General features: G+C 33.1%; 2 protein-coding genes across 4 annotated transcripts in view; one reads left to right on the plus strand and one right to left on the minus strand.

Annotated features, from left to right (window-relative positions):
• LOC145725871 (uncharacterized) overlaps positions 1-19,545 on the minus strand; it is a 211,107-nt gene extending 191,562 nt beyond the window's left edge. The window contains exon 1 of one of the 2 annotated variants that reach the window (XM_081974785.1): positions 19,088-19,544. In XM_081974785.1, the coding sequence (XP_081830911.1) occupies positions 19,088-19,189 (102 nt within the window). In that variant the 5' untranslated portion in view covers positions 19,190-19,544. Of the gene's footprint in view, positions 1-19,087 lie in introns of both variants that reach the window. The other variant, XM_081974784.1, reaches the window with a different exon arrangement.
• On the plus strand, positions 1,722-7,950 carry LOC145726284 (gamma-tubulin complex component 5-like). Of its 2 annotated transcripts, XM_081975303.1 has the most exons (13): positions 1,723-1,920; positions 1,978-3,157; positions 3,211-3,603; positions 3,661-3,902; positions 5,354-5,540; positions 5,593-5,803; positions 5,862-6,162; positions 6,211-6,371; positions 6,471-6,756; positions 6,807-7,023; positions 7,071-7,365; positions 7,420-7,712; positions 7,768-7,950. In XM_081975303.1, the coding sequence occupies exons 2-13, from the start codon at positions 3,086-3,088 to the stop codon at positions 7,912-7,914; spliced, it is 2,805 nt and encodes a 934-aa protein (XP_081831429.1). In that variant the 5' UTR covers positions 1,723-1,920; positions 1,978-3,085; the 3' UTR covers positions 7,915-7,950. The 2 variants fall into 2 exon arrangements, with proteins under 2 accessions (XP_081831430.1, XP_081831429.1); XM_081975304.1 differs by lacking the exons at positions 5,862-6,162; positions 6,211-6,371 and having other exon boundaries at positions 1,722-1,920.
• Positions 19,546-23,777: the final 4,232 nt, after the last annotated feature.

Genomic DNA, 23,777 nt, shown 5'->3' on the forward strand with positions numbered 1-23,777 from the left:
AAATTATCAGAGATGTTTACTGTCTTAAAAAGGCCAGTAAACGTGCCAGAAGCTAATTCCACTGAAAACCCATCAAGAAATTGTCAAAAGCCTCTTCAAGTGTCCAAAATCTTCCCAGATTTTTTTGACCTGTCAGAGTCATTTAAAGACTACTGTAAAGTTCCCGAAAATTGCCAGAAACTTCTACAAGGGTTCTAGATGTGTCCAGATATTTTTTAAAATTGCCTAAAGCTTCTAAAATACGACTGAACCTATAAAACATTGTCAGAAGCATTTCCTAGTGTTCTAAACTTTCCCAGACTTTTTTTAAAGTGTCAGAGGCATCCAAAGACTACTGTAAAGTTCCCGAAAATTTCCAGAAACTTCTACAAGGGTCCTAGATGTGTCAAGATATCTTTTAAAATTGCCAAAAGCTTCTAAAATACTAAACCTTCCCAATTTTGTTGAAACAGTCAGCAGTTTCTAAAGACTACGGTAAACTTGCCAGAGACCTCTACAAGGGTTCTAAACGTGCCAAGATATTTTTTTAAATTGCCAGATGCCTTAACTAAGAATTTTTCAAATTTGTAGCAGAGATCTTTGGTTGTTTGACAAAAATACAGCACTGAAAAAACACCAAAAATTTTAGCTGTACAAATCTGACAACATTCTACCTAACTTCATGCTGTCGAATCAATTTTTGATTTTCACGCAAATAGTAACGTTTGCCTTGGGATGTCTATTGGAATTTGTGACGTCAAATTTTGTTTAAATTTTGGTATACCAAGTTTAGTATTAAAAGTATTTTTTCTTATAAGGAAATTACCATACTGAGGTTATTTATAGCAAAAACAATGGTTATTTTGTGTTATTATTTTAATTAGAGTTATTAAAAAATTGTTGCTTGTCTCTGATGTGTTTATTTTGTATTTTTACGTGATAAATAAGTTATTATTTACGCTAGAGTGTCAAATGACGATAATTAATTTAATAATTCCATTTTGCTTGGCTATATAAGTAAATTATTGACTGGAATTTCAGTAAAAACTACGGAACCATCATGAAATTTTTAACTTTTGCTTTTCTAGTTATCAGCGCTCTAATGGCAGTTATGTCCGGTGTGTCCATGGTTAGAGCAGCAGTAAGTAATCATTTGGTTTTTTTTTTAAACTAAGCTTTCAAGTAAAACTTTTTAGATAATGTATACTTAAATCTTATTATGCTATTGTTTGTAAGATATAGAAAATTGTCAGACTTTTTTTGTTGGTCCTTTCAGTTAATTGTGACTATAATTTTACACCCCAATTTTCATAAGTGAATTTAATTTATAGCAATAATAGAAGTTAAGTTAGAAGTTTGGTTTCATATATGACTGATTTTCTATGTTTTTTTTAGTTAGGTTACTTTAAAAAAATATTACCAATTTACTTATGACTGATTCTTGATGAGTTTTCCATAATATTGTTGTCAATTTTTAAGGAGGATCCACCATCTGACGGTGCAGCTAAAGATGAATCTGCTAAAGAATAAACAGAACAACTTAATTTTGACTAACATTGTGTAATATACTTCTAATAAAGGTAGCAAGCAAGCAAATGAGTTATTATTTCCCGTATAGCAGTCATGTAGTAAAAATTTTATAAAAAAATCCCACATAAAATCCCCAGTGTTATAAATGATCGATAAGACCAATTACTACATCCAGCACGCATAAAAATTACTAATTAACTATTAATACTGAGTGGAAGAGGTCGACATTTATTATTTATCAGATAGCCGCTATAATAAAGGAAAATCCCAGCTATGAATTTTTATAAAAGGAAAACATTATAAATTGGCAAGCATGACGGTTAAGTGCATCAGAAGCCTTCTTTCGTTAAAAACATCATGGAAATTGTTAAACTAGTGGCAGCTTTTTTGCTATGTTTATCCCTAATAACGGTAAGTTTCTTTGACCTAAAAGTATTTGATATTACAATAAATGTGTTTAATTTATAGTTTAATTCTGCCGTTCCACTGCATTTAAATACACGAGCAGTCGTACCGATGATCAAATCCATAATCAGACATACATGCATCACTGGAATAGGACAAAACAAACGTTGTTGTCGTGAAAATAAAAGGAAACGTTGCCCTGTATTTTAAGAGATAACGAATTACATTTATTGTGCGTGTTTAATTTAAAGCTGTGAGATAATGTTGTTTTTGTATATTTTAGATATAAAACAATACCCAGAAAGTGTATTATTGTACTTACGTAGCTTTTAGCAACGACAACCATTAAGCTCATTGTGCCACTGCAATGAAACTAAAACTTTATAAAATATATTGGAATAGTATTTATTTACATATTTAACCGGGAAATGATAAAATTAGTTTGTCTTATCAAAGCAGCGAGTTAATATCCAGGTCAAACGCCATTTAAGGCTTCTAAAGCTTTATGCATATTTTTAGAAACAACAAAGTAGTTAACATGGGTTTTATATTGATATTCAATGCTTTTAATTATTGTAAAATGCCCTAATTATTAATTAAAAGGTTTAATCCATACACATAAGTTGCTTATTTTAACTAGTAGATTTATTCAATTTCTAAATTTTACATTGAATGTTATCTACTATAACTACTGTATAAGCGAATAAGTATTTTTCAATCTTTCCTGGTATATAAAATTTTGAATAATAATCAGTCATCCCCCGTACGCGCTTTACAAATCAATACCGCTGAATCGGCGCAAGTGCGCAACCAGCAATACTCCGCAGTTTAATCGCAGAAACTGGGCGTTCTTAGTGAGTTTTACTTGGTCATCTATGCAATATACGTTCTATTTTAATGTACAGTGTCTTCTATATGAACCAACAAAAGTAAAAGTGATGATTATAATTTAAAGCTTAAATTAAAACCCTAACCGCTATCATCTGACATTTCATTACGAGTTACTAATGTGATCACGTGACTAAACCCACGACGTGCAATCCAGTCGAATCAGTCAATTCAAAACAAAAGTTGAGGTTAGGTTACTATTATTGTCAGTTTGTTTACATTTTTTGATATTTAATTTCTTATAATAAACATACACTGATTTGTACTTTTAAAAACTGGAAGCATGTCTAAAGAACTTCCGCCGGATATCCTCAACCCACTCAAAGAACTTATCAAAGAAATATCAGGGTTTGAAGTAAGTATAACCTCAAACAACACATAAACTGAACTGACTCCCCTTATTTTTAGGAACACTCTGAGCCCTTTGGCTACATTCTAAAACACTTTACAGTCAAACTGAAAAAATCCGGCACCACACACTTTGTCAACAAGCGAGACATTGATGGCAATGTTAACAGTATGTGTGAGAAGTTTTCATTTCACGGCTTTGCCAGACAGGCCAGTGCTTTAAACTTAGCCTACCACTCTTACATACCGGACTTACTTACCGAGACGGAGAAAATGAATCGATTGAGCATGGTTAAATTTTTGCTATGCATGTCCCAGGCACCTACAAAACATTTTTTGGAACATCCTGAAGTGCTGGTTAAAGAAGCTGAACAGCCTGAAGAAGTTATTGATTGGGGCACTTACTTAAATGAAGGTATTGAGCAGTGGAATCCCAAATTTGATGAGTCAAGTGTGAGTAAAATGTAGCATTCTATTGAATTGTGGTAGTTAATCAGAGGCTTATTGCAGGATGATGAGTCTGATGACAGTGAACAGGATGACACTGCTAAAGAACTGGTTGCCTCAACCACTAAATGTTTACAGTCAGATGGATTAACTCAAATAAGAAGTGCAGAGAATATGTGTGTTATGAATTTGAAGAGAAGTCGAGAGGAGTTACTTGCTACTATACAGAATGCATGGTATCTAGAGGATTGTTGTTTTATGAAGCCTGAGAGTGATCACCGAGAGGCTAACATTGGAATTTTGTGGTGAGTTATATTGGTTTTTAATGGGGTTTGGTGTTGGGCCCAATTTTTATTGTAAAACAAGCTCCATGAAGCCAAAATTGACAATTTTGATGTTAATGAAGACTTATACCTTTCTTACATCATGTGACATTTGTCATAACTCTCAAAACTTGTTCACCAGTGACCTAAAATTATAAAATTAGAAATAGTTGTTAATTTGAGGAATGACACTGGTAGTTGTGTTTTAAGCTCCCTGGAGCCAAATTTCAAAGTTGGCATGTTAAGAAACACTTTAATACTTTGCTGACGTCACGTGACAGCTGTCAAAACTTACTCGCCAGTGACCTGAAAATATAAAATGCCAAATAGATGTGTTTCTTTGAGGAATTGCACTGCAAGTTGTATTTACAGCTCCATGGAGCCAAAGTTGTCAGTTTTAATGTTAAGGAACATTTTGATAGTCACATCACTTGTTGAAACTGTCAATAGAACTATAAATACAAGGTACAGTGTGATTTATCCAAGCTGGGAAACTATTTTGCATTGGAAATTTCGTGTCAGAACCACGTGATTTTTGACAGGTGTCAAGTGACGTAAAAAACATAACAAAGTGTCACTTCAGAAATGTCAAACTTGGGGCTTTATTGAGGTGTTAAAACAAGATACAACTGTTGCTTTTGATAGTTTTATCTCATTGTTAAATGAGTTTTAATAAAGACTTGACTAGTAGTCACACTGTAAAGTATCACAACTATCAAATTGAACGTCTTAAACTGTCATTTTACACTTAATTGTTAAATTACTCAAATTTATCTCCACAGACTGTTTAATGAGTTTTAACAGCTGTCAGGTGACTATAAGTCTGTCATTAAACGTCATAGCTGGTTCAGTTTGTCAAAGTGGTTCACGTTTTTCCAGCCACACGAATTGAAAGCTTCTTGAGATTTTCGACGTTGATAAAATGACTGAATCAAGTGTTCTGTCTTTGGCAACATTGATTTGAATGTAATTTTCAAACTTTTCCATCCAGAAAGGGCATCTGGAAAATGATTTTTTTTGGTTTATGGAGGATTGGCATGAATTTAAAACGCCAAGATTACTCGTCCAAAATTCCATTGTCTTAATTGTTGCAAAGCTGTTCACTTCAGAATTAGTTTGATCAAAAGATAATTTCCATAGAAACTAAGAATAAATTTATCTGGAGGTGAAAGTACCGGTCCTTAATAGTGTGTTAATATTTCGTTCATAGACATGTATTTCACAAAATATTATGCTGTTTTGAATTGATTAATTGAACTTGTATGAAATTAAATTTTAGTTTTAGTTTACAATTGTAGATTGACATTAATATTGTGATCAACCATATTTTTAGTCATAAGAACTATTCTGATTACTGTTTCAGTTATGCTTTAGCTTTATTAAAATTGAACAAAACTTTCTGATAATACTCATTTTGTAATTTTTAATTTTAGGGAAGAATATATTAAGGAAACAGTCTGTGACTTAATACCTCTTAAAGAACCGTCAATTATTTCAGAATATATTGTAATAAGAGAGGTTTTATGGCAGCTTCAATTCCTGCATAACTCTAGTGCATTTGAGCTGGTCCAAAGCAGAATTAGGCCCAGACCTGATGTAACACTGGCCAGTGTCAGATCTGTAAGTTTTTTAATTATTTCTCATTCTCTTGACATTAATTAAATTATTTTAGTTCTCTTTTTATGAATATATGAGTGAATTTATCATCTACATAGAGCTACTGGAGTTTTTCAGAGAGTTTGATAGTTTACTACAGAATGATTTAACTAATGATAAAAATTTAGTTTCAAGTTCGTATCACAGTTATTGCAGTGGTTTGAAGAAAATTCTTGGCCCTGTTTACAGACAGTTGTGCGACTTGGAAGATAAAGTGCGTGAGCAAGGTATTACTGAAATTTAAATATTTAACAGTTAAATCAAGACAATTGTATTTATATTTAGAATGTACGTACACACTACTCAATCTTTCCGATGATTTGAAGACTATCTTCAAACCTGTTAAGATTTTAAAAGAAATCCATGAAGCAGTTATACTACACCCACATCGGTATAACGCTAAAACTTGCTCAGTTTACCTTATTACAAACCTACACAAATCTCTGGATTTCATTGTGAACAAAGAGGAACAGGATCTAAAACTAACATTATTCCTCAATAGTTTGTATCCGTATTTATCCAAGACTGACTCCTGGTTGACCAAGAATGAACTGTGCGATTACACTGATGAATTCCTGATTAAACAGTAATAAAAAATATCCGGTTTTATCAAGGTTTTAGTTGTAAGTTTCAGGAAAATCGTTGCTGATCAAAAGTGCGTTGATTTTGAGGTGGTTGAAGGGTGCCAACCTGGCTCGTTACTTAACTTATTCTTTGACAAGGTTCTAGAAATTGGGAGAAACGTAACGTTTTTAAGGCAATTGGGAAAACACAGTTTTATTCAAGCCTATAAAGGTGTTAACTGATACTTTACTCTTTAAAAGTATCACATGACTATAACTTGTATTGCAATTTTTACCTTGAATTTTGGGTTGAAAACAAAGATTTTTTTAGATTCAATATACACGGAATTTGTCGAACAAGTCCTCGAAAAAATCCGTATTTACAATGGTACCAAATTACCAGAAGAATCCAACTTAGAGGTGGGAGAAACTAATAGCGATAGTATTGAAATTGAAAACTTGAGCGTATTCGGACCATCAAAAACCGAACCAAACCTTTGCAAACTGGAAAACATGGTTGACCTGATTGATGGATTTTTAATGGCCGCTTTCCAGGACTTTTTTATTAAAAAAACGCCTAAAAAAGAGGAACAATCGGAAGACACTTTGCATCAAAAGTGATTAATTTAATTAGTGATTAAAATTATGAATTAAGTTGAATTTGCAGGATCTCAAATGCTACCACTTTTGTTTTTCCAAAAACCAACTTTTTTGAGTCAATCTTGCTTGGTGTGATTGAAAGAAGGTTTTCCGGTACCGGTTTGCTGGTCAAAGATTTGCTTTTAAATGAGTATTTTCTGGACAAACAGTTTGCTTTTCTCAAGCATTTGTTCTTGTTTGATGATGATCTAATTTTTCCTATTTATAAGAATGTTTTCAATCAGGTGAGTTGTATAAAGGTTTTGATTTTTTACTTAATAACGATTTTCAGGCAAACTCTTCACATCAATACCGTCCAAACAACGTTTGGTTGACCCTGCAACTCCACGACATATTTTCAGACATTTACCCAAATTTTTATACTAAAACTTCCGTACAAGTGAAGGATTCTCATGTATTTGTAAACTCATTAAGAGCCTGCGATTTAATCACTATAAATTACGATATTTCGTGGCCTTTAACCATAATCGTCAGTCCTGCAGATTTACAGCAATACAATGAAGCATTCCAGTTTGTGCTAAAAATTAAATGGGCCTTGCATACACTTAATCAATTAAAATTTTCAGGTTGATTTTTACCTCATTTCAGTATTTTAATTGGCATTAATGTAATTACCGTAGAATTGGGTGCAGAAGGCGGAAAACAGCACAAAATCAAAATGCCAACTTTCAAGAATAAGGCGGTGGCAAGATTGGTCCGTCTGAAATTCTGTTTAGTAAACCTGCTAAACAGCCTGCAGCATTTCGTGTTTGGCTCGGTTTTTACCAAGATTTCCCTCGAATTCCAGGACGACTTAAGCAAGGCGCAAGATTTGAATTCTTTAATTGAAATCCACGGAAAATTTGTTAAGTCGGTGACTGAAATTGTTAGCGTTCTGCAAATGAAAATGTCCGGAAGGGATGGGAGTAATAACGTAAGCAAAACACGCATTTTTGAGCTGAATTATCTATGGTTTGGTTGTTTTGCAGATTTTGAATTCTGTGAATATGCTCAAGATGATGTGGGCGGACTTGAGCTTGGCCGAGTACGCAAGGATTAACTGTTGCTTTAATATGTACCAGACGTTTTTAAAAGACGTCAGTCCTGTTATATTTCCTTTGTATAAGAATAACTAATTCATTTTCCTCTTGAAATAAATTATTTTGTTAAAACAGGGATATAAATTATTTTGTCCTTATTCTAGTCACAACACATGTTGGGTTATGCCAGCAAGGTAGACCTGTGAGGTAGAAAAATGTGTGCTGTAGTGTGGAGTAGTTTTGTCAGTGGTATGTCAATTAGTAAATAAAAAGTTTTATTTACAACCATATATGTAATGCTGTCATTACTAACGTCATTGAAGGTTAGGAAGTATCATATTGCGCACCTCTACTAAAATTGATGATTGAATCAAAATTTTTTAATGTCAGATAAAGTCGGATCGATATTCAGTTCGCAAATAATAAATTGAGAAAAATGTCTTGGATTACAACTCGAATTGTATGCATTCTTTTAAATTATAATGCCTATAATACATTACAATTCTAAAATTAACATGATCTAAACTAAAACAAACTACTTATTGAAATTAATGGTTACATTTGAATTATTATAAGTGTTTATAGAAATATTTAGGCCAGTACCAGCACTGGCGTCTCCAACAGTTGTCTCTTTGGTCGACAAATTAATTTGCTGCTGAATGACTGAGGTTTGTGAACTACTTGCAACAGCTTCAGAAGACATGGCACGTTGGGACAGCATAACGGCAGTTTTGGTTTTATTCTCCATTAAGCTATCCACATAACCTTCTGCCACAGTACTAGATTTCCATCATCCCAGCCTTTTTAATTGGAGTACATTTGCTCCACTGTTGGCAAGTAACGTAGCGGCGGTTCTTCTTAGAGCGTGGCCTGTAAAGCCTTTCGAGTTCTCTAAATTCATAAAAGTAGCGATTTTTTGGGAATAATTAGCTATTGTATTGTGCCCAATTGGTTGATTTCTTGCTATTTCTTGTATTATAGGCATTATAAACGTTGGAATGCATACAATTCGAGTTGTCATCCAGGACATTTTTTTCAATTTATTATTTAACTGAATATCGATCCGACTTTATCTGACATTTATTTATATTGGTGAGTTGTTTACCACATAGCTACGGTAACAATATACCAGAAGGCGAACTCTCTAACGAATAGCAAGGAAATTTCTTTGCTATCATAGAAAACCCTTCTCTATCGTAATATATGGTACTCTCTACGTTTCAATTGGCGAAGATCAACGTAGCTATTCGGGTTGTGTAAAATAGAAAAACCAAATGAGGTCTTGCTATGATTTTATCTCTCTTGCGGCTATGAAATTTTGTATTTGTCAATCTTTCTTTTCCGTCGTCTCTAAAATTCAAATGTTTTGTTTTCTTAACCTTTATGCCCGTCAGTGTCAACATTGTGTCAATAAGGTTGGGTTGGGGACCAATTGATTGTGTTTGCACCCCCTTTCTTTGTTTTTGAGTTTTTAGTTAAAGTGTTAATGCATCTATTAGTTATTGTTTTTGAGGTGTAAGCATGATGGAATGGTTTTGTGTTATGGCTATGTGGGTTCCATCAACACATCCTAAAGTCCCATCCTACTTTCTTCACAAAATGCATAAAAATTGGTAGCATGTTTACAAGTAACTGAAAAATATTAATGGTCTTACAAGAAAATAAGAAACTGAAGAGACAGAACTACAATAAATAAAACCAACAACAAAAATGGCAACAAAACGGATTATTTTAGAATGTAAACTTTGAAATATATGATTAATTACTGAAAAAGAAAGTAAAAAACGTAAAATTATTCAAATTATTGTCATTGATACTTGTCATTAACCCTGAATACGACGAAACAAGTAAAAGCCCTAGATTTATTACTAGAAATTAGTCAATGTTTTTAGGACCGATAAGTTCCCGTTTTCTGTTGACGGTGTCAGCCGAATGTGATAGAAAACAGCTTAGAGAGTACCAACAGTTAATAGAAAGAAATTTTCTTTCTTGTCTATTTCTATGCGTTTTCTATTTCCTACATCGTTACGGAGTTCGCCTTCTGAAGGCGAACTCTCTAACGAATAGCAAGGAAATTTCTTTGCTATCATAGAAAACCCTTCTCTATCGTAATATATGGTACTCTCTACGTTTCGATTGGCGAAGATCGACACTCAACGTAGCTATTCGGGTTGTGCAAAATAGAAAGACCAAATGAGGTCTTGCTATGATTTTATCTCTCTTGGGGCTATGAAATTTTGTATTTGTCAATCTTTCTTTTCCGTCGTCTTCTAAAATTCAAAAGGCGAACTCTCTAACGAATAGCAAGGAAATTTCTTTGCTATCATAGAAAACCCTTCTCTATCGTAATATATGGTACTCTCTACTTTTCAATTGGCGAAGATCGGCACTCAGCGTAGCTATTCAGGTTGTGTAAAATAGAAATACCAAATGAGGTCTTGCAATGATTTTATCTCTCTTGCGGCTATGAAATTTTGTATTTGCCAATCTTTCTTTTCCGTCGTCTTATAAAATTCAAATGTTTTGTTTTTTAACCTTATGCCCGTCAGTGTCAACATTGTGTCAATAAGGTTGGGTTGGGGACCAATTGATTGTGTGTACCCCCCTTTCATTGTTTTTGAGTTTTTAGTAAAAGTGTTAATGCATCTATTACTTGTTGTTTTTGAGGTGTAAGCTGTTCATGATGGAATGAATGGTTGTGTTATGGCTATATGAGTTCCATCAACATCCTAAAGTCCCATCCAACTTCCTTCACAAAATGCATAACAATTGGTAGCATGTTTACAAGGAACTGAGAAATATTAATGGTCTAACAAGAAAATAAGAAACTGAAAACAGAACTACAATAAATACAACAACAATAAGGGGAACAAAACGGACTATTTTAGAATGAAAATTTTGAGATATATGATTAATTACTGAGAAAGAAAGCAAAACAGGTAGAATTATTCAAATTATTGTCATTGATATTTGTCATTAACCCTGAATACGAGGAAACAAGTAAAAGCCCTAGATTTATTATTACTAGAAATTAATCAATGTTTTTAGTACCGATAGCTACCCGTTTTCTGTTGACGGTGTCAGCCAAATGTGATAGAAAATAGCTTAGAGAGTACCAACAGTTAATAGAAAGAAATTTTCTTTCTTGTCTATTTCTATGCGTTTTCTATTTCCTACATCGTTACGGAGTTCGCCTACTGATTGATTATTCTGAGGAAAATGCCTGCTTGGTAGTTTTTTGTTAAATGGAATATTCTAGATATGTTCAGAATAAAACAATAAATTGTAAATTTTGATAGAAATATGATGGTTGTAAATAAAATAGTATACAAACCTCGGTAGGAAGTTTCATTCCTGTCTCGAGATCGTAGCTAAACCTCGACGCTTCGCGTCTCGGCTATCTAACTAATCTCTCGACAGTAATGAAACTCTTCCCACCTCGGTGTGTAATATACTATTACGACCCTAGAGCTGGTTGCACGTTTCCAGAATGGTTTTCCAGACACAAGAGTACGTTCGACGGAGCGAAGTCCTCTCGGATACTGAATGCGTAGAGTTATTACAAGCCTTTGACGAAAGTGAGTTCAATCGCTTAAAAGCACGTATTTCACCTAAGTATCCACGCCAGTGTACTAGGTAGGTCAATATTTTAACAACGTTATGATACACTCATGACGGATATAAGCATAGCTAATGTTATTGATCTTGCAAACCTCAATGGTGATCTATTTGAACGTTTTATCAGCAGCTTGAACTACAGCAATGTAACCACTTCCATTTCCGAATCAGTTGAGTTCCCTTTTGATTCATCAATTTACCGTGATAGGGCATCCGCTTTACCAAATTCTTCGGTCTTCACATATTCAATGTCGAAATCATAACCAAACAGTCTTAATGCCCAGTGTTTGAGACGCGCCGACGTTCGCTCACTGAGTCCCTTCATATCTTTTGTATTGAATAAGGCCAGGTAATTGGTTTGCAAAATAAAATGGCGGCTCCACAAGAGGTTATGAAACCTTTCCACTACAGTAATCAAGGCAAGAGCTTCTTTCTCGATTTGACTATCAATCGTCAGCGTATCGCTGAAGTAGAACTCCACTTATCCTAGATTGGCAAGCATCTGCAGCTACAATTAAGCGCTGGCAGGGGTCAAAGTGAGTGAGAAGTAGTGGGCCTTTCAAAGTCTGCTTAATAGCGTTAAATGCTGACGCGCGTAAATGGGGTTATTCTCAATATTATTGGTTCGGCTTTAGCAACGGTAGATATTACGTTAAATGGCGATACCACTATTACTCGCCATTTTAACCAACTGTGGAAACGACATCCAAGTAGACAATCCTCCCTACCGTTTCAGAAAGTAAATGAATTTGCCGGAGACTAATCAAGTTCAAGACTCAACTGGATAATCTTCTTGGAGTGCGTACAATCCAATTCTAATGGCAATGAAGTAGTGAATGACAGTGAGGTAGAAGACTTGGAAAACAGTTGTTCAGAATAAGTATTTCAAGAAGTTCACACATCAACGCTTCATCTCGATGATGGTTTGAAAGATTGTGATTCTGGCAGTACAGCTCCAGATTCTAGGCCACAGCGCACCACCCGCAAAGATGTCGATTATCGGGAGTTGCCTGGTGTTAGAATATATCGTCGTAAAATTGAGTAAAAGGGAAGGAAATGTTGGGTTATCCCAACAAGGTAGACTTGTGAGGTAGAAAAATGTGGGGTGTGGTGTGGAGTAGTTTTGTCAGTTAGTAAATAAAAAGTTTTATCTTATTGGACCCATTAACACATAATGTTGCTCAGCTACAAAAAAGTAAATTAGTACTTGTTCACTTTCTTGTCTTGGAATAGGAGAGATTTCTAGAAAGGCTCCTTTAAATTCATTTTCTAGTATTATTTTATCCAGTAGCAAATTGGTTTGTTTAATGCCTTATTCTTAGACGCTCGAAAAAGAAAAACTAAACTTATAAGATTCGTATTTAAATTTATGTTTGGTGCAAATAGTAAATGATAATATACGCAATCTTTGTTGGTTTCAAATTTTAGTAATTTGATTTGGTTTGATATAACTAGAGTCCGGATTTCTAATAATAAAAGCAGCCAACTTTTGACATTAATGTGAACGATTTACGCAAAAACACGTCATTTGGCAAGTTTTTTTCATGCTTTTTTCTTCTTTTTGTGCTTACTTTAGTTTTTTATGCTTATTTGTTGCTATTTTTTGTATGGTTTTATTTTGTATAGGTTAATTTCCATTGAAGCTTTTCAAGCTCTATTGAGATATTGAAGGCTTCTGAGAGACAAAAACATACCAATTATCTGTTGGTAAATGGGTAAGTATTAATTTACAAAATTAAACTGATTAAATAATTTCCAAATGCTTCAAAAGTAGTCTAAAAAAATGTAAAAACATTCCAAAACACTATATAAGCTCCAAAATCTTGAAGCTTCCAAAAATTTTCAAATATTTTTCAACTTATGTATAGAACCTCTCAAACGATTTAAAGTCAGTCTAGAAGCTTCCGTATGCTTCTAGAGCAGTTTAGCAGCTTCCAAAAGTTTCTAGAATCGTCTACAAGGTTTCAAATGTTTTAAAAGCAGTCCAGACCCTTCAGTGCTCTTTAAACTGTAAACACTTTTCAAATACCCAACAGAACACAAATCTGGTGTCTGTTTTGCTGCCGCCATTTCGTCACTGACTTTGAAATTAGGACATTTTTTACAATTTTCAAGACATGGCCCCCGTAAAAATTCTATTTTGACAAATGACACTTTTCAATGATGGCATGACATAAAACCATATATTTCAAAAGGGAGAAGAAGTTTTTAATGCATTTTTATTATTAAAATACACGTAGCAACGGCTTTGATCTTTTCTAGCAATATCACCACTCTGTGGCTTTTTGATAAATTTAAAACGTGAATTCTAGTTAGTATTCATGTTGCGAAATATGTACAAGCAATTATTAGATACATTACAAGAACTGGGTATTCGATCTTATCATTATTTTCGGTTAAATTAAGAACGAACATTGACACAAGCCGAGCAAATTGCCCCAAGCAAAACCTTAAAAATACGATATTCAATTTCTTTTGCAGCTCTCTTGATAAATTGATTTAAGTACTTCAAAGAGGTTGCAGAAGCCCATTGAGGTCTAAAGCAAACCCGAGAAATAAGTTTATATGCATAATTTGAAGAATTTAGTACCTACTAGAAAATTAAAGATTACAAAACTGGATAATGGGTGTAAGAATCAGAAGTAAATTAAATATTTTGTAATTTGTTACAGAATGTGTTCTAACCATTTGTCGCTAATCTATGGCATAAAAAAATAACATTTAGTATATACAGGGTGTCCCATAAGTAATGGTAAATAATTTAATAGCGGATTTAAGAGACCAAAATAATTCGATTTAGCACAACTTACCTCAAACAAAAAGTCACCAGAAACACAAGGGGTCAAAGATATTTTTTTAAAATGCATTTTTTCACTTAATACGCGCTCCCCTTTGGAATTTCTTGCTAAAATTAGGTATTCGAGGGTTCTCGATGGTGCCAAATTTGATTATCTACTCAGTTTTAAGCCACCTTATAGAGGTCACCATCTAAAACCAGTGATTCGCTTTAAAATCACTCTAACTTTTTTCTGGTAAGGCGAAGTGACAACTGAAATCTGAGTAGCGGTTTTCCAATATTTTTTAAACAAAAAAGGTATACTTAGTTGGCACCCTTAAGATCAACAGTTCACGAGATATTTGCAATTAAAATATTCGGTGCCAAACATGATTGTATTTTGTAATCTTCTTGGAGGATGGAACCTTAGATCATTTCTCATTACAAGTGAGAAATGGATGGTCGGAGAAGCCAAATATGACCAGCACCAAGTTCGAAAATTGGTCCTCCAGATTTTTACCTGAAGCATTTTGTGTATGAAGAAATAATAGATAACCAAGGCAAGTTATTAATTTCAACTTAAAATGCTGCTAAGACATTTTGGAACAATAATACACAGTTACTTCAACCAATTTTAATTTTTTTTTTTATAAATGCATTGAGGTCATGCATTTTAATTGCAAAAAACTCGAAAACCGTTTGTTTTTGGTATACTTACTTTTTTGGCAGGAAGATATTGGAAAACAGATATTCGGGTTACAGCTGTCACTTGGCTATACCAGAAAAAAGTTATGTCGATTTTAAAGCGAATTATTTTCTGCAGGGGGCGACCTCTGCGTGCTCGCTTAAAACTGCGTTGATAATCAAATTTGTTATCTTCAAAAACCCCCGAATATCTAATTTTACCAAGAAATTCTAAGTTATTCATGAGTAATTAAAAAAACACCATTTTAAAAAAATAACTTTAACCCCCTGTATTTCTGTTTTCGTTGACATTTCGTCTGAGGTAAGGTGTGCTAAATTGAATTATTTTGGTCTCTTAAATCCGCTATTAAACTATTTACCATTACTTATGGGACACCCTGTAGTTTCACAACAACTGACATTTGAAAATTAGGTATTCCTTTTGTCCTTTATAGTTTCATTCATTTAGGATTCAAACTATGAAAATGATACAATATACTTATTAGGTTTGGTCTATAAATTGACAAAAATATTATTAAAATGTTCTTTAAATTAAATGTTTCTAATAAAAATGTTTCTTCTCTAAGTTTTCAAAATGAAAAGTTTATACTATTTGCCTTCATTTCAGTGTAACTACTAACAATCCTTGTATGAGTTAAATTTGAAACATTATACGTTTAAAAAGCTCACTTCCATGTAATTGAGTTATTTTCCCGGAATAGCAGAGCAATTTGAATAGTAGCTCACTTAAATACAGAGCTTTATGTGTACCTCGTTTAATTCCATAAACGTGGCGGATTTACATTTTTCGCCAGCTGCAAAAAACTCCTTCAAAGCTTTGTCAAACATAGTGGTAAAATGCGTTACCTTGGATTTTCTTGAAAGCTCACGAACGGCCCATTAACATTGGAAATTGGCCTGGTGCTCTAGAGCAGCCGTGAAATCCATCGTAACAGCAGATTCCTATCGGGAATGGAGTCCTTAACCTGCTTTTTCCAGGCCGACGTAAAATTCTAAATGTAATAATTTCGCGGAAGGTTGACATCGTTGCAACGCCTCGTATGAGTGAGGTGCGGCCATATGTAAAAAGGGTAAACAGGTTTGCAAAATGTAAAGGTGTTTTGTTTAAACGCAATAAATAAAAAAAGAGCGGCAGGTGGTAACAACTGTATGAAAAATAAAACAGAAAATTTATGGGGTAGGTTTAAAAATTGCCCGCCTCGTGCAGGTTTCATTTGAACGGGGCTTTTGTTCCGGAAAATATAGCTCGAATTTATTTAAAATGGAAAACGGAACGTTAAAAAAATTATAATACTCCCTTCTGATGCTTCCTATCTTACAAAAAAGCATGCTGTTACGGTTCTTCTTATTCACGTCTGCATGGAAAGTTAAACGAGTTTTAGAACCTCGTAAATATTTTACGATTTTGAGCTGGATCTAAGTAACCAAGGCACGGTAAAGCTGTGGGTGTATATGTCAAAGGCATTGAATAGTTCTCAATTTTCCAGAATGAGCCAATTTGTCGAATGAATTAAAACTTTGTTGACGTATTTTAGAGGATCGCAATAATTGGAAGTTGTGATGAATATTGTGTTAGAGCTATATTAACAAAAATAAATTAGTAAAAATCCTAAGAGATTATTATATTAACAAATTGGCATGATAAATCTATTTATTCTTACTTGATAAATAACATGTCAGTTTGTTAAAAAATATATCAGGAATTTGAAAGATCTCTTGAGTCAAGTCATTTATAGATCACGTATACAACGTAACTTACGATCGGATTCTTGTGTGTTAAAATGGGATAAAGCTCTATCCACTTGAAAAACATTGATGTGTAAGAATGAAATTTTGATCCGGTAGACTAATTCAGTCCAATCCTCTTTTCCAAGTGGATTGGACCAACGAAGCGGATCGAGGATCATGTTTTTAGCGACGTGTACAAGTTTGAACACCAATCCGGATCGAAATGACAACAATGACATGTGATCAACACATTAGTAGATAGGTCAATTCTGTTAAATCTACAACAATATGAGTTTTACCAGTTTTACATAGTTTTGCTCATCTTTAAATAATATTTAAAACAAAAAATTAACAGTGAACAATAACTATGCAGTATGAGTAAGCACCTCCAAGTTTAATATTCTGATATTGCTCTCTAGATCAGTTCCTATCCTTTTCTAACCTAGTTTAGAGGAAAAAGAATTCGTGGATCGGATTGAATGCCAAACTCGGTAGGGTACGATATAGACAAGATTGAATCAAGATCATTTCAATTTGATCAAAGAATCGGATCATGTATCTATGGTAATATGGTCCAGGTGAAAAACATGGTATATGGAAAGATAAACTAAGTATCTTTCAGTCGCTCAAAAATCAAGGCGTTTTTGAGATATTTATGATTTTAGATCCAACATATCAAATATATTTCATATTCAAATGAATTTCCTCCTGCAGACAATTGTCGTACACAAATGTTCCTTATTATTCTCGTTTGACATTTGTTTTTTGATAAAATACAGTTTTCATTTAAAGTCATGCTCAAACATTAAAAAAAAAATAAAAAAATTAATTGACTGATTATTTTTGGAATCTCAATGAGGATTCCTTATCTTCCTATCCAATATCCTAAAATAGTTGGTACAGTCAGGGAAACAAACGCTGTGAAACTTTCAACTACCAGAAACAAAGTTTTAAGGACAGTCTGCGACAAAATTGTCTGTAAAACCCACTTGTACTGACCGGATCACATTTTTAAGCACATTTTTAGAATCCTCACTAAATTTCCTATTCAATAACCTACAAAAACAGTCAAAAATTCAGTACAGTCCGGGAGAAAACCGCTTTCAAAATTTGAACTGTAAAAATGACGGTTTAAAGGACAGTCGGTGACAAAATCACTTGTAATTACCCCACAATATTTGGTAAATCAAATTTAGACAGTTGCAAAGATTGAAATTGTAAGAGAAATGTCACGTAATTTTGATAATCCAATTTTTGAGCTTGCAATATTGCAAAGACCAGTTCGCACCTGACAAAACAGTCACGTGACTATAAAAAATAGTTTGAACTATGAAAATTTGCTGAATCTTGTCACGTGACGTTAATAATGCAATTCGGAGCTTGCAACACTGTAAAGGCTAGTTGACACATCAAAAACAGTCACGTGACTTTTGAAATCAAGTTTAAATGTTGATAATTTGGTAAATCAACTGAAACAGTTGTAAAAGCCACGTCACGTGACGTTAATAATCTAATTTTGAGCTTGCAACATTGTAAAGGCCGGTTAGTACCTGGCAAAATAAATCACGTGACCAGAAAAAATAGCTTGGATAAAGAAAAAGTACTAAATCAAATATAGACAGTTGTTGAGTTGTTAAGTTGGAATTGTAAGAGACACATAATGTGACTTTAATTATGCAATTTTGAACTTGAAACACTGTCTGTCAAAAACAGTCACGTGATCTTCAAAATGTAGTTTAAAAGTAGCCAACTTAACCTCAATAAGTTAGATATATTTTAAATTCATTGAAAAAAAAATCTGATTGAGCAAATAAAATACAGGGTGATCTATATAAAATATGCAAAACAGGTGTCAAAAATTTGACAAGATATTGACATTTGTCAATTTGAAGAGTAGATGCTGAGGATTCAGAAAAAAACTGCAACTTTGACAAAAATTGACAAAGTTAACTATTAAGTAAAATATAAATTTGTTTTTCTACCTTGATTCAGTATTTATCATTAAGTTCTTAATTTTTCCATACATTTAAGACACATTCTGAAAAATAAATTCCTAGTAGAGTTTATCAAAATGTATAGTCTGTGCTTGCAAGCTTAAAACAATTAATATTCAGCACTGAGCTAAATTACTTTAAAATTTTAAAAATAATAAATGTCTTGTGCAGGGTTATTTATTTATTTAAATTAGATATATTAATGTTAATATAAATATAATAACCTAGATAAAGTAAAAGAAAAAAAAGTGCAAATAAACATTACATTCGAAAACTGGAGCGGCTATCTGGATAATTGCCAAGAGACTACTTCCACACGTGTACAAACAATACACACCAAAAATAAATATAAAAAACAAATATAAATGTCAGACCTGCATTTACCAGTATAACCACTTGTAAAACAATAGTTTCTAAAAGGTTAATTAATTTATTTAAAAAATCTTACCAGTTTCTTTGTTTCGATCGCGACATCATCAGGATTATTGGGGTCGTAATAAGCCCGTCCTCCCTCCGTAATATATTGGAGCCCTGGCCCAAGATGAACCATATTTCCACTCGAATACCTTCTTTATACTCTTTAAGCGCTTTATTCTTTTCTTTTCAGTCTCGAGTGAGCGTAATTTTGTGCTCGGTTTGGTCACGAATTAGATGAACGGCAGTTGAGCCAAATTTCAAGGCAAAAACCAAAAAAAAAAAATTAAGAAAACATCGGCGAACGTCAGGATAACAAGTTTCAATCACAAACAATCAATGAACTTTTTGCTCTCGAAGATTTTTGGCTTTTATTAAAGAGTCGAGGAATTGTGTGGGTTTTTAAATTGATTTCCGAAAGCTCGTATATTGGCCAGCCTGGGTGAGAAAATTGCGTTTCGAACTTTCAATACCCTAAGGAAATGTTTTTAATTCTTTTATGATTAAGAAAAAACAAGGTCAATTTATATTGAAAATAAAAAATAGTGGATGACACACTTTCTTAAAAGAAAGTGTGTGTCATACAGTACTAAATTATGAAAAAGTGAATCAAAACTAATATTCACAATAATCGAATTAGAACTAACCGAAATAAATAAAGGTAAGCATCGCGCCCGCAAAAAAAAACAAAAGCAACACGTTACCAAAACAAAAGCACGTCGTTTATCAGACTCACCGACTTACCGAATCGGGTAAGTTGATGCGACCGCGGCTACGCGAAAATTACCGCCCATGGAAGAGATTTCCAGAATGGGCATGAATGGCGAACTGGATCGTGCGATGTCGGAAAAGAGGTTTGCGGAGGTGAATTTATGTTGTCTCGCTACTGATTATTACCAAGAAAATTTATGTTCTTATTTTCATTAAAAAAGCGAGTGGTGCGGATGATATTAAAGAAGATAAGTGTTATTATCAATAAAGTTCCTAAACTTTAGTTTGTAAGGCGCCCGGAAATTGTGTTTTATCTTCCAAGGTTGGTATGGTCGTGAAGGTCTAGTAAGTTAAGTTTAGATTAACCAGCACAAGGATAAATACAAATCCTAAATGTAATTTTATGAAGATCAAGGAGAAATAAAATCAGGCAAACAGAAAAAAATTAAAAGTTTTTCCTTGAGATAGATAAAAATATTTAACTTTGCGAATAATGCCAAGTGTGCACGGTAAAGAACACAGGGTGGTTCAGTAAAAAAACGTATGCTACGTGCAAATTTTATTTATCCTTAGTGAACCGGTTTCGGCCCTTTAGGCCATCATCAGCACTCTAATCTAAATTTTAACAAACATACGGTGCTGTATCTGTGTTGTGTAATCTTAGATTAAGTATAATTCTGAATTTTGTGGACGTCCTGTCCTGCGGCCCTGGACATGTGTTCGGTGACTGATTGCGTAGTGGTCTCCGGTGGATCGGCCTCAATTTGACGAGTGAGTAACATTGGTATTTCATTTCTTCTTTTTCCAACTTTCAACAGCAAGCATACCTCTTTGAGCTGTCCCTTGTTTCTCTCTCGACAGATTAGAGTGTTGATGATGGCCTAAAGGGCCGAAACCGGTTCACTAAGGATAAATATTTCTTGCACGTAGCATACGCTTTTTACTGAACCACCCTGAGAAATATTTAATACGCGTAATAAGGCTATTAACTGGTTTCTGAACTTGTAAATCGTTTTGTGTGATTATCAGACCATAAATGCTATTACGAACATTGACTAGCATGTAATGTTATTTCTCCTCTGTTAAAGCGTATTGACGCTTATCTCTGGAATAACGAGGCTGTGTTAGTTCAGCTTCTGTGCCATCAGATGACCATCAACCAGGATAATATGATAATTTGCACACACTTGTAATAGTCCTCAAATGAGTGATACGATAACAAATGTAATTTCCATTAATAATAGCCAACGAGAATCAGTTTTAGGCAGTCATGAGTTTTCTCTGAAATTCTTAGGAAAACCTACATTTGCTTGAAAAATTTATATTTATAATAGTTTTACTCTTTACTTAAAGAATTTTAAATGACAAATTAAGAGAGATTTCAGCTTTTGTCCCTTTTTTATTATTACCTTTACAGAAAGAAGCCCAACTAAAACTAGCAAGTAAAATAATATGATTTCATGAAATAACTAAATGACGGCAAAGTTTTCTGTTTTAAATCATAGTAATCACATGGTTTGATAAAATCTTTCAATTGGATCACATTTTTTTGAATACATTTTTTGACTTTTGAATTAATTTTAGTTTGACTTACATGTATACCGTTTTTTTTATTTATTTATGTAATCAATTGTTCTGGTATTAGAAGAAACATTGTTTGGACATAAAAAGAGTTCTTTCAAGTCTTTTCTGGAGTCTAAAAAAAGCAAAATTTCACAAAATATTAAACTCAAGAAGTCAATAGTTATAGAAAATTCCATATGGTATTTCGGCATCAATGTAAAATTGACTTGTCAATGTTTATGTTAATAATAATTGTATTTATAGATCATCTACAAGTTGAAAGCTTTGATTAGAAACCTCAAGAATTGTTTTTAGTAAAATCAACATTTAACAAGCAAAATTTAAATAAAATCACGTGTTTTGAAAAAATGTGTCCTAATTGACGTAAAAAAACTAAGCTTCAAAAACTAAAAAAAAATTACAAAGTCACGTGATCAAAATCTTCAAAATAGCGTCATTCAGAGACTAAATATTATTGAATAAACAAAAATTCAAAAGATTACAAATGACAATAATTAAGAAATTAGTTTTCTAGAAACAAATACAGAAAATACGAAATGTATTACAGACTAATGAACAGACTTAAAAGTATAAGGTTCTTTCTATAATTTCTATGACGCAGTAAAGAAAAAAAAATGCGAAAAAACATAAGCAAAACCAGAAAGCCAGTGTCAATCATACATTTGACGTCACTGTAACCTTATCTTTAACAGACTGTAGTTACTCATAATCAACGTTGCATTTTACTTATCCTGCTGTTTCTAATTTTTTGTGTTTTCCTTTTCCGTTAATCAATGTGTTTAAATTGATTTACGTGGAAAACGTATGGTGGCGCCATCAAACTGGAAAAGGCGACAACCGAGAAAATCGATTTTTGGTTCGTAAAGATCTCGCGTAAATTATATCCGTTTGTCAATAATTTCCCGTTAATCAACAAAAGAGATTAGGAAAAGTAAGCTGCAAATTACAGTTTTCGGTTGTACCTAAAAAGTTATGAGAAAATCTGTCTTTGTACTGAACACTTAAGAAAAATGATAGAAGTCAGTTTATTAATTAATAAATAACTACAAACTTATAAAAATTATTGAATTTCAAATAGTTTCGAATAAACTATGGAAACGTTTATTTATTTGTATAAGTAATAGAAATAATTATTTTTTGTAATTCTGATACAGAGATTTTAATTAATTACCCACAAGTAATATACTTTTCAATTATAAAAATGTAATAAGCAATCTTAAATTGTCAAACTGCATACTTTCATCTTTCAGTAATATTAAAAAATATATTAACTTGAAAACAAGGTATTTTCTGTATATTACCTAAAGCAGATAAAACTTAAAAAAATATTTACCGATACTGGAATTGATTTGTATTTCAATTTCTGTATTGTTCTTTCAGCTTTAAGAATCTTTTATTGATGAAACAGCCAGAGCAGAAGATTTAAAATATACCCTTGACATAGAGTAAACATTGTAAGTCGAAGTGAATGCAGTTTGAATACCAAAATGGAATGAAGACTATTTTCCTCTCTAGAAAAATGAGGCGAGTTAATATTTATGTCTCTGTTGTTGTAAAATGTGCTAATTAAGAACTTTTCAGATATTGAGCTGAATACTTAAAGTCATACCATGATTTACAACTGCAACATTTAGTTTTTTTTTTTCAATCTGATTCAAAATAAGTCTAACCTTATGAATTCAATATAGTTTTATACCAACAAACTGAGAGTTGCCTAGTCTCTAACCTAATCAATCATTATTAGAAAAAAAATTTGAAATTCAGAATCGTCTGTCCATTTGCCATGCAAAAAACCTCATTGTCCGTGACAGCACCTAAATCTACCTAAACAAACTGTCAAGTAATCCGTTAAATAACTCAATCCGAGGCCCCAAAAACACACGAGCTTATAAATCTGGCTACAACAAAAATTGGCCGACATCCTCCCTATCTTTAGGAAAAATCCCTCTTTGTGTATGTACGCGCTCAGTCAAATAAATGGGCTCTTCGGATTTGCATTTGAGGAATCCACATTTTTAACCCGATAGACCACCACAGGAACCGAAAGCTGCTCGTTTGTATAGTGGTTTTTTTTTCGTTTTTCACCCACTCAGTCAAAACGTCTCTTTATGCTTACTTTTATAGATTTTAGTTAACTATTACTTTGCTTTTATATTTTCAGATTCAAACTCTAGAAATACCAGAAGTTAGGTAGGTAGTTTGTGATCAATCAAAAACTCCGAACAGTGCTATGATTTACGCAAATAGTTCACATGCAGATTTACTTTTAGAGTGTTAGTTATAAGTAAGTTTGTTAATAAAATTTTACTAAAACATTAAACAAAACCTGATCATTAATCGCATTGTCACTAGACAGAACAAAAGCGTCCTAAAACTCGAAACTTATCGCCACCGTAGCTTAGTTCAGAAACTTCATTAAGATAAGCTTA

The sequence above is a fragment of the Ips typographus genome, linkage group LG3 (assembly GCF_016097725.1).
Source record: "Ips typographus isolate SLU linkage group LG3, UJ_Ityp_2.0, whole genome shotgun sequence".
In the NCBI taxonomy this organism is placed as follows: Eukaryota; Metazoa; Arthropoda; class Insecta; order Coleoptera; family Curculionidae; genus Ips; species Ips typographus.

What these genes read in the sequence shown, in the direction of transcription:
- LOC145726284 (XM_081975303.1), top strand. Translation starts at nt 3,086, where the DNA reads ATGTCTAAAGAACTTCCGCCGGATATCCTCAACCCACTCAAAGAACTT. An exon ending in AAGAAATATCAGGGTTTGAA is followed by an intron (nt 3,158 to 3,210) that starts GTAAGTATAACC and finishes CCTTATTTTTAG; the next exon opens with GAACACTCTGAGCCCTTTGG. An exon ending in GAAGGGATGGGAGTAATAAC is followed by an intron (nt 7,713 to 7,767) that starts GTAAGCAAAACA and finishes GTTGTTTTGCAG; the next exon opens with ATTTTGAATTCTGTGAATAT.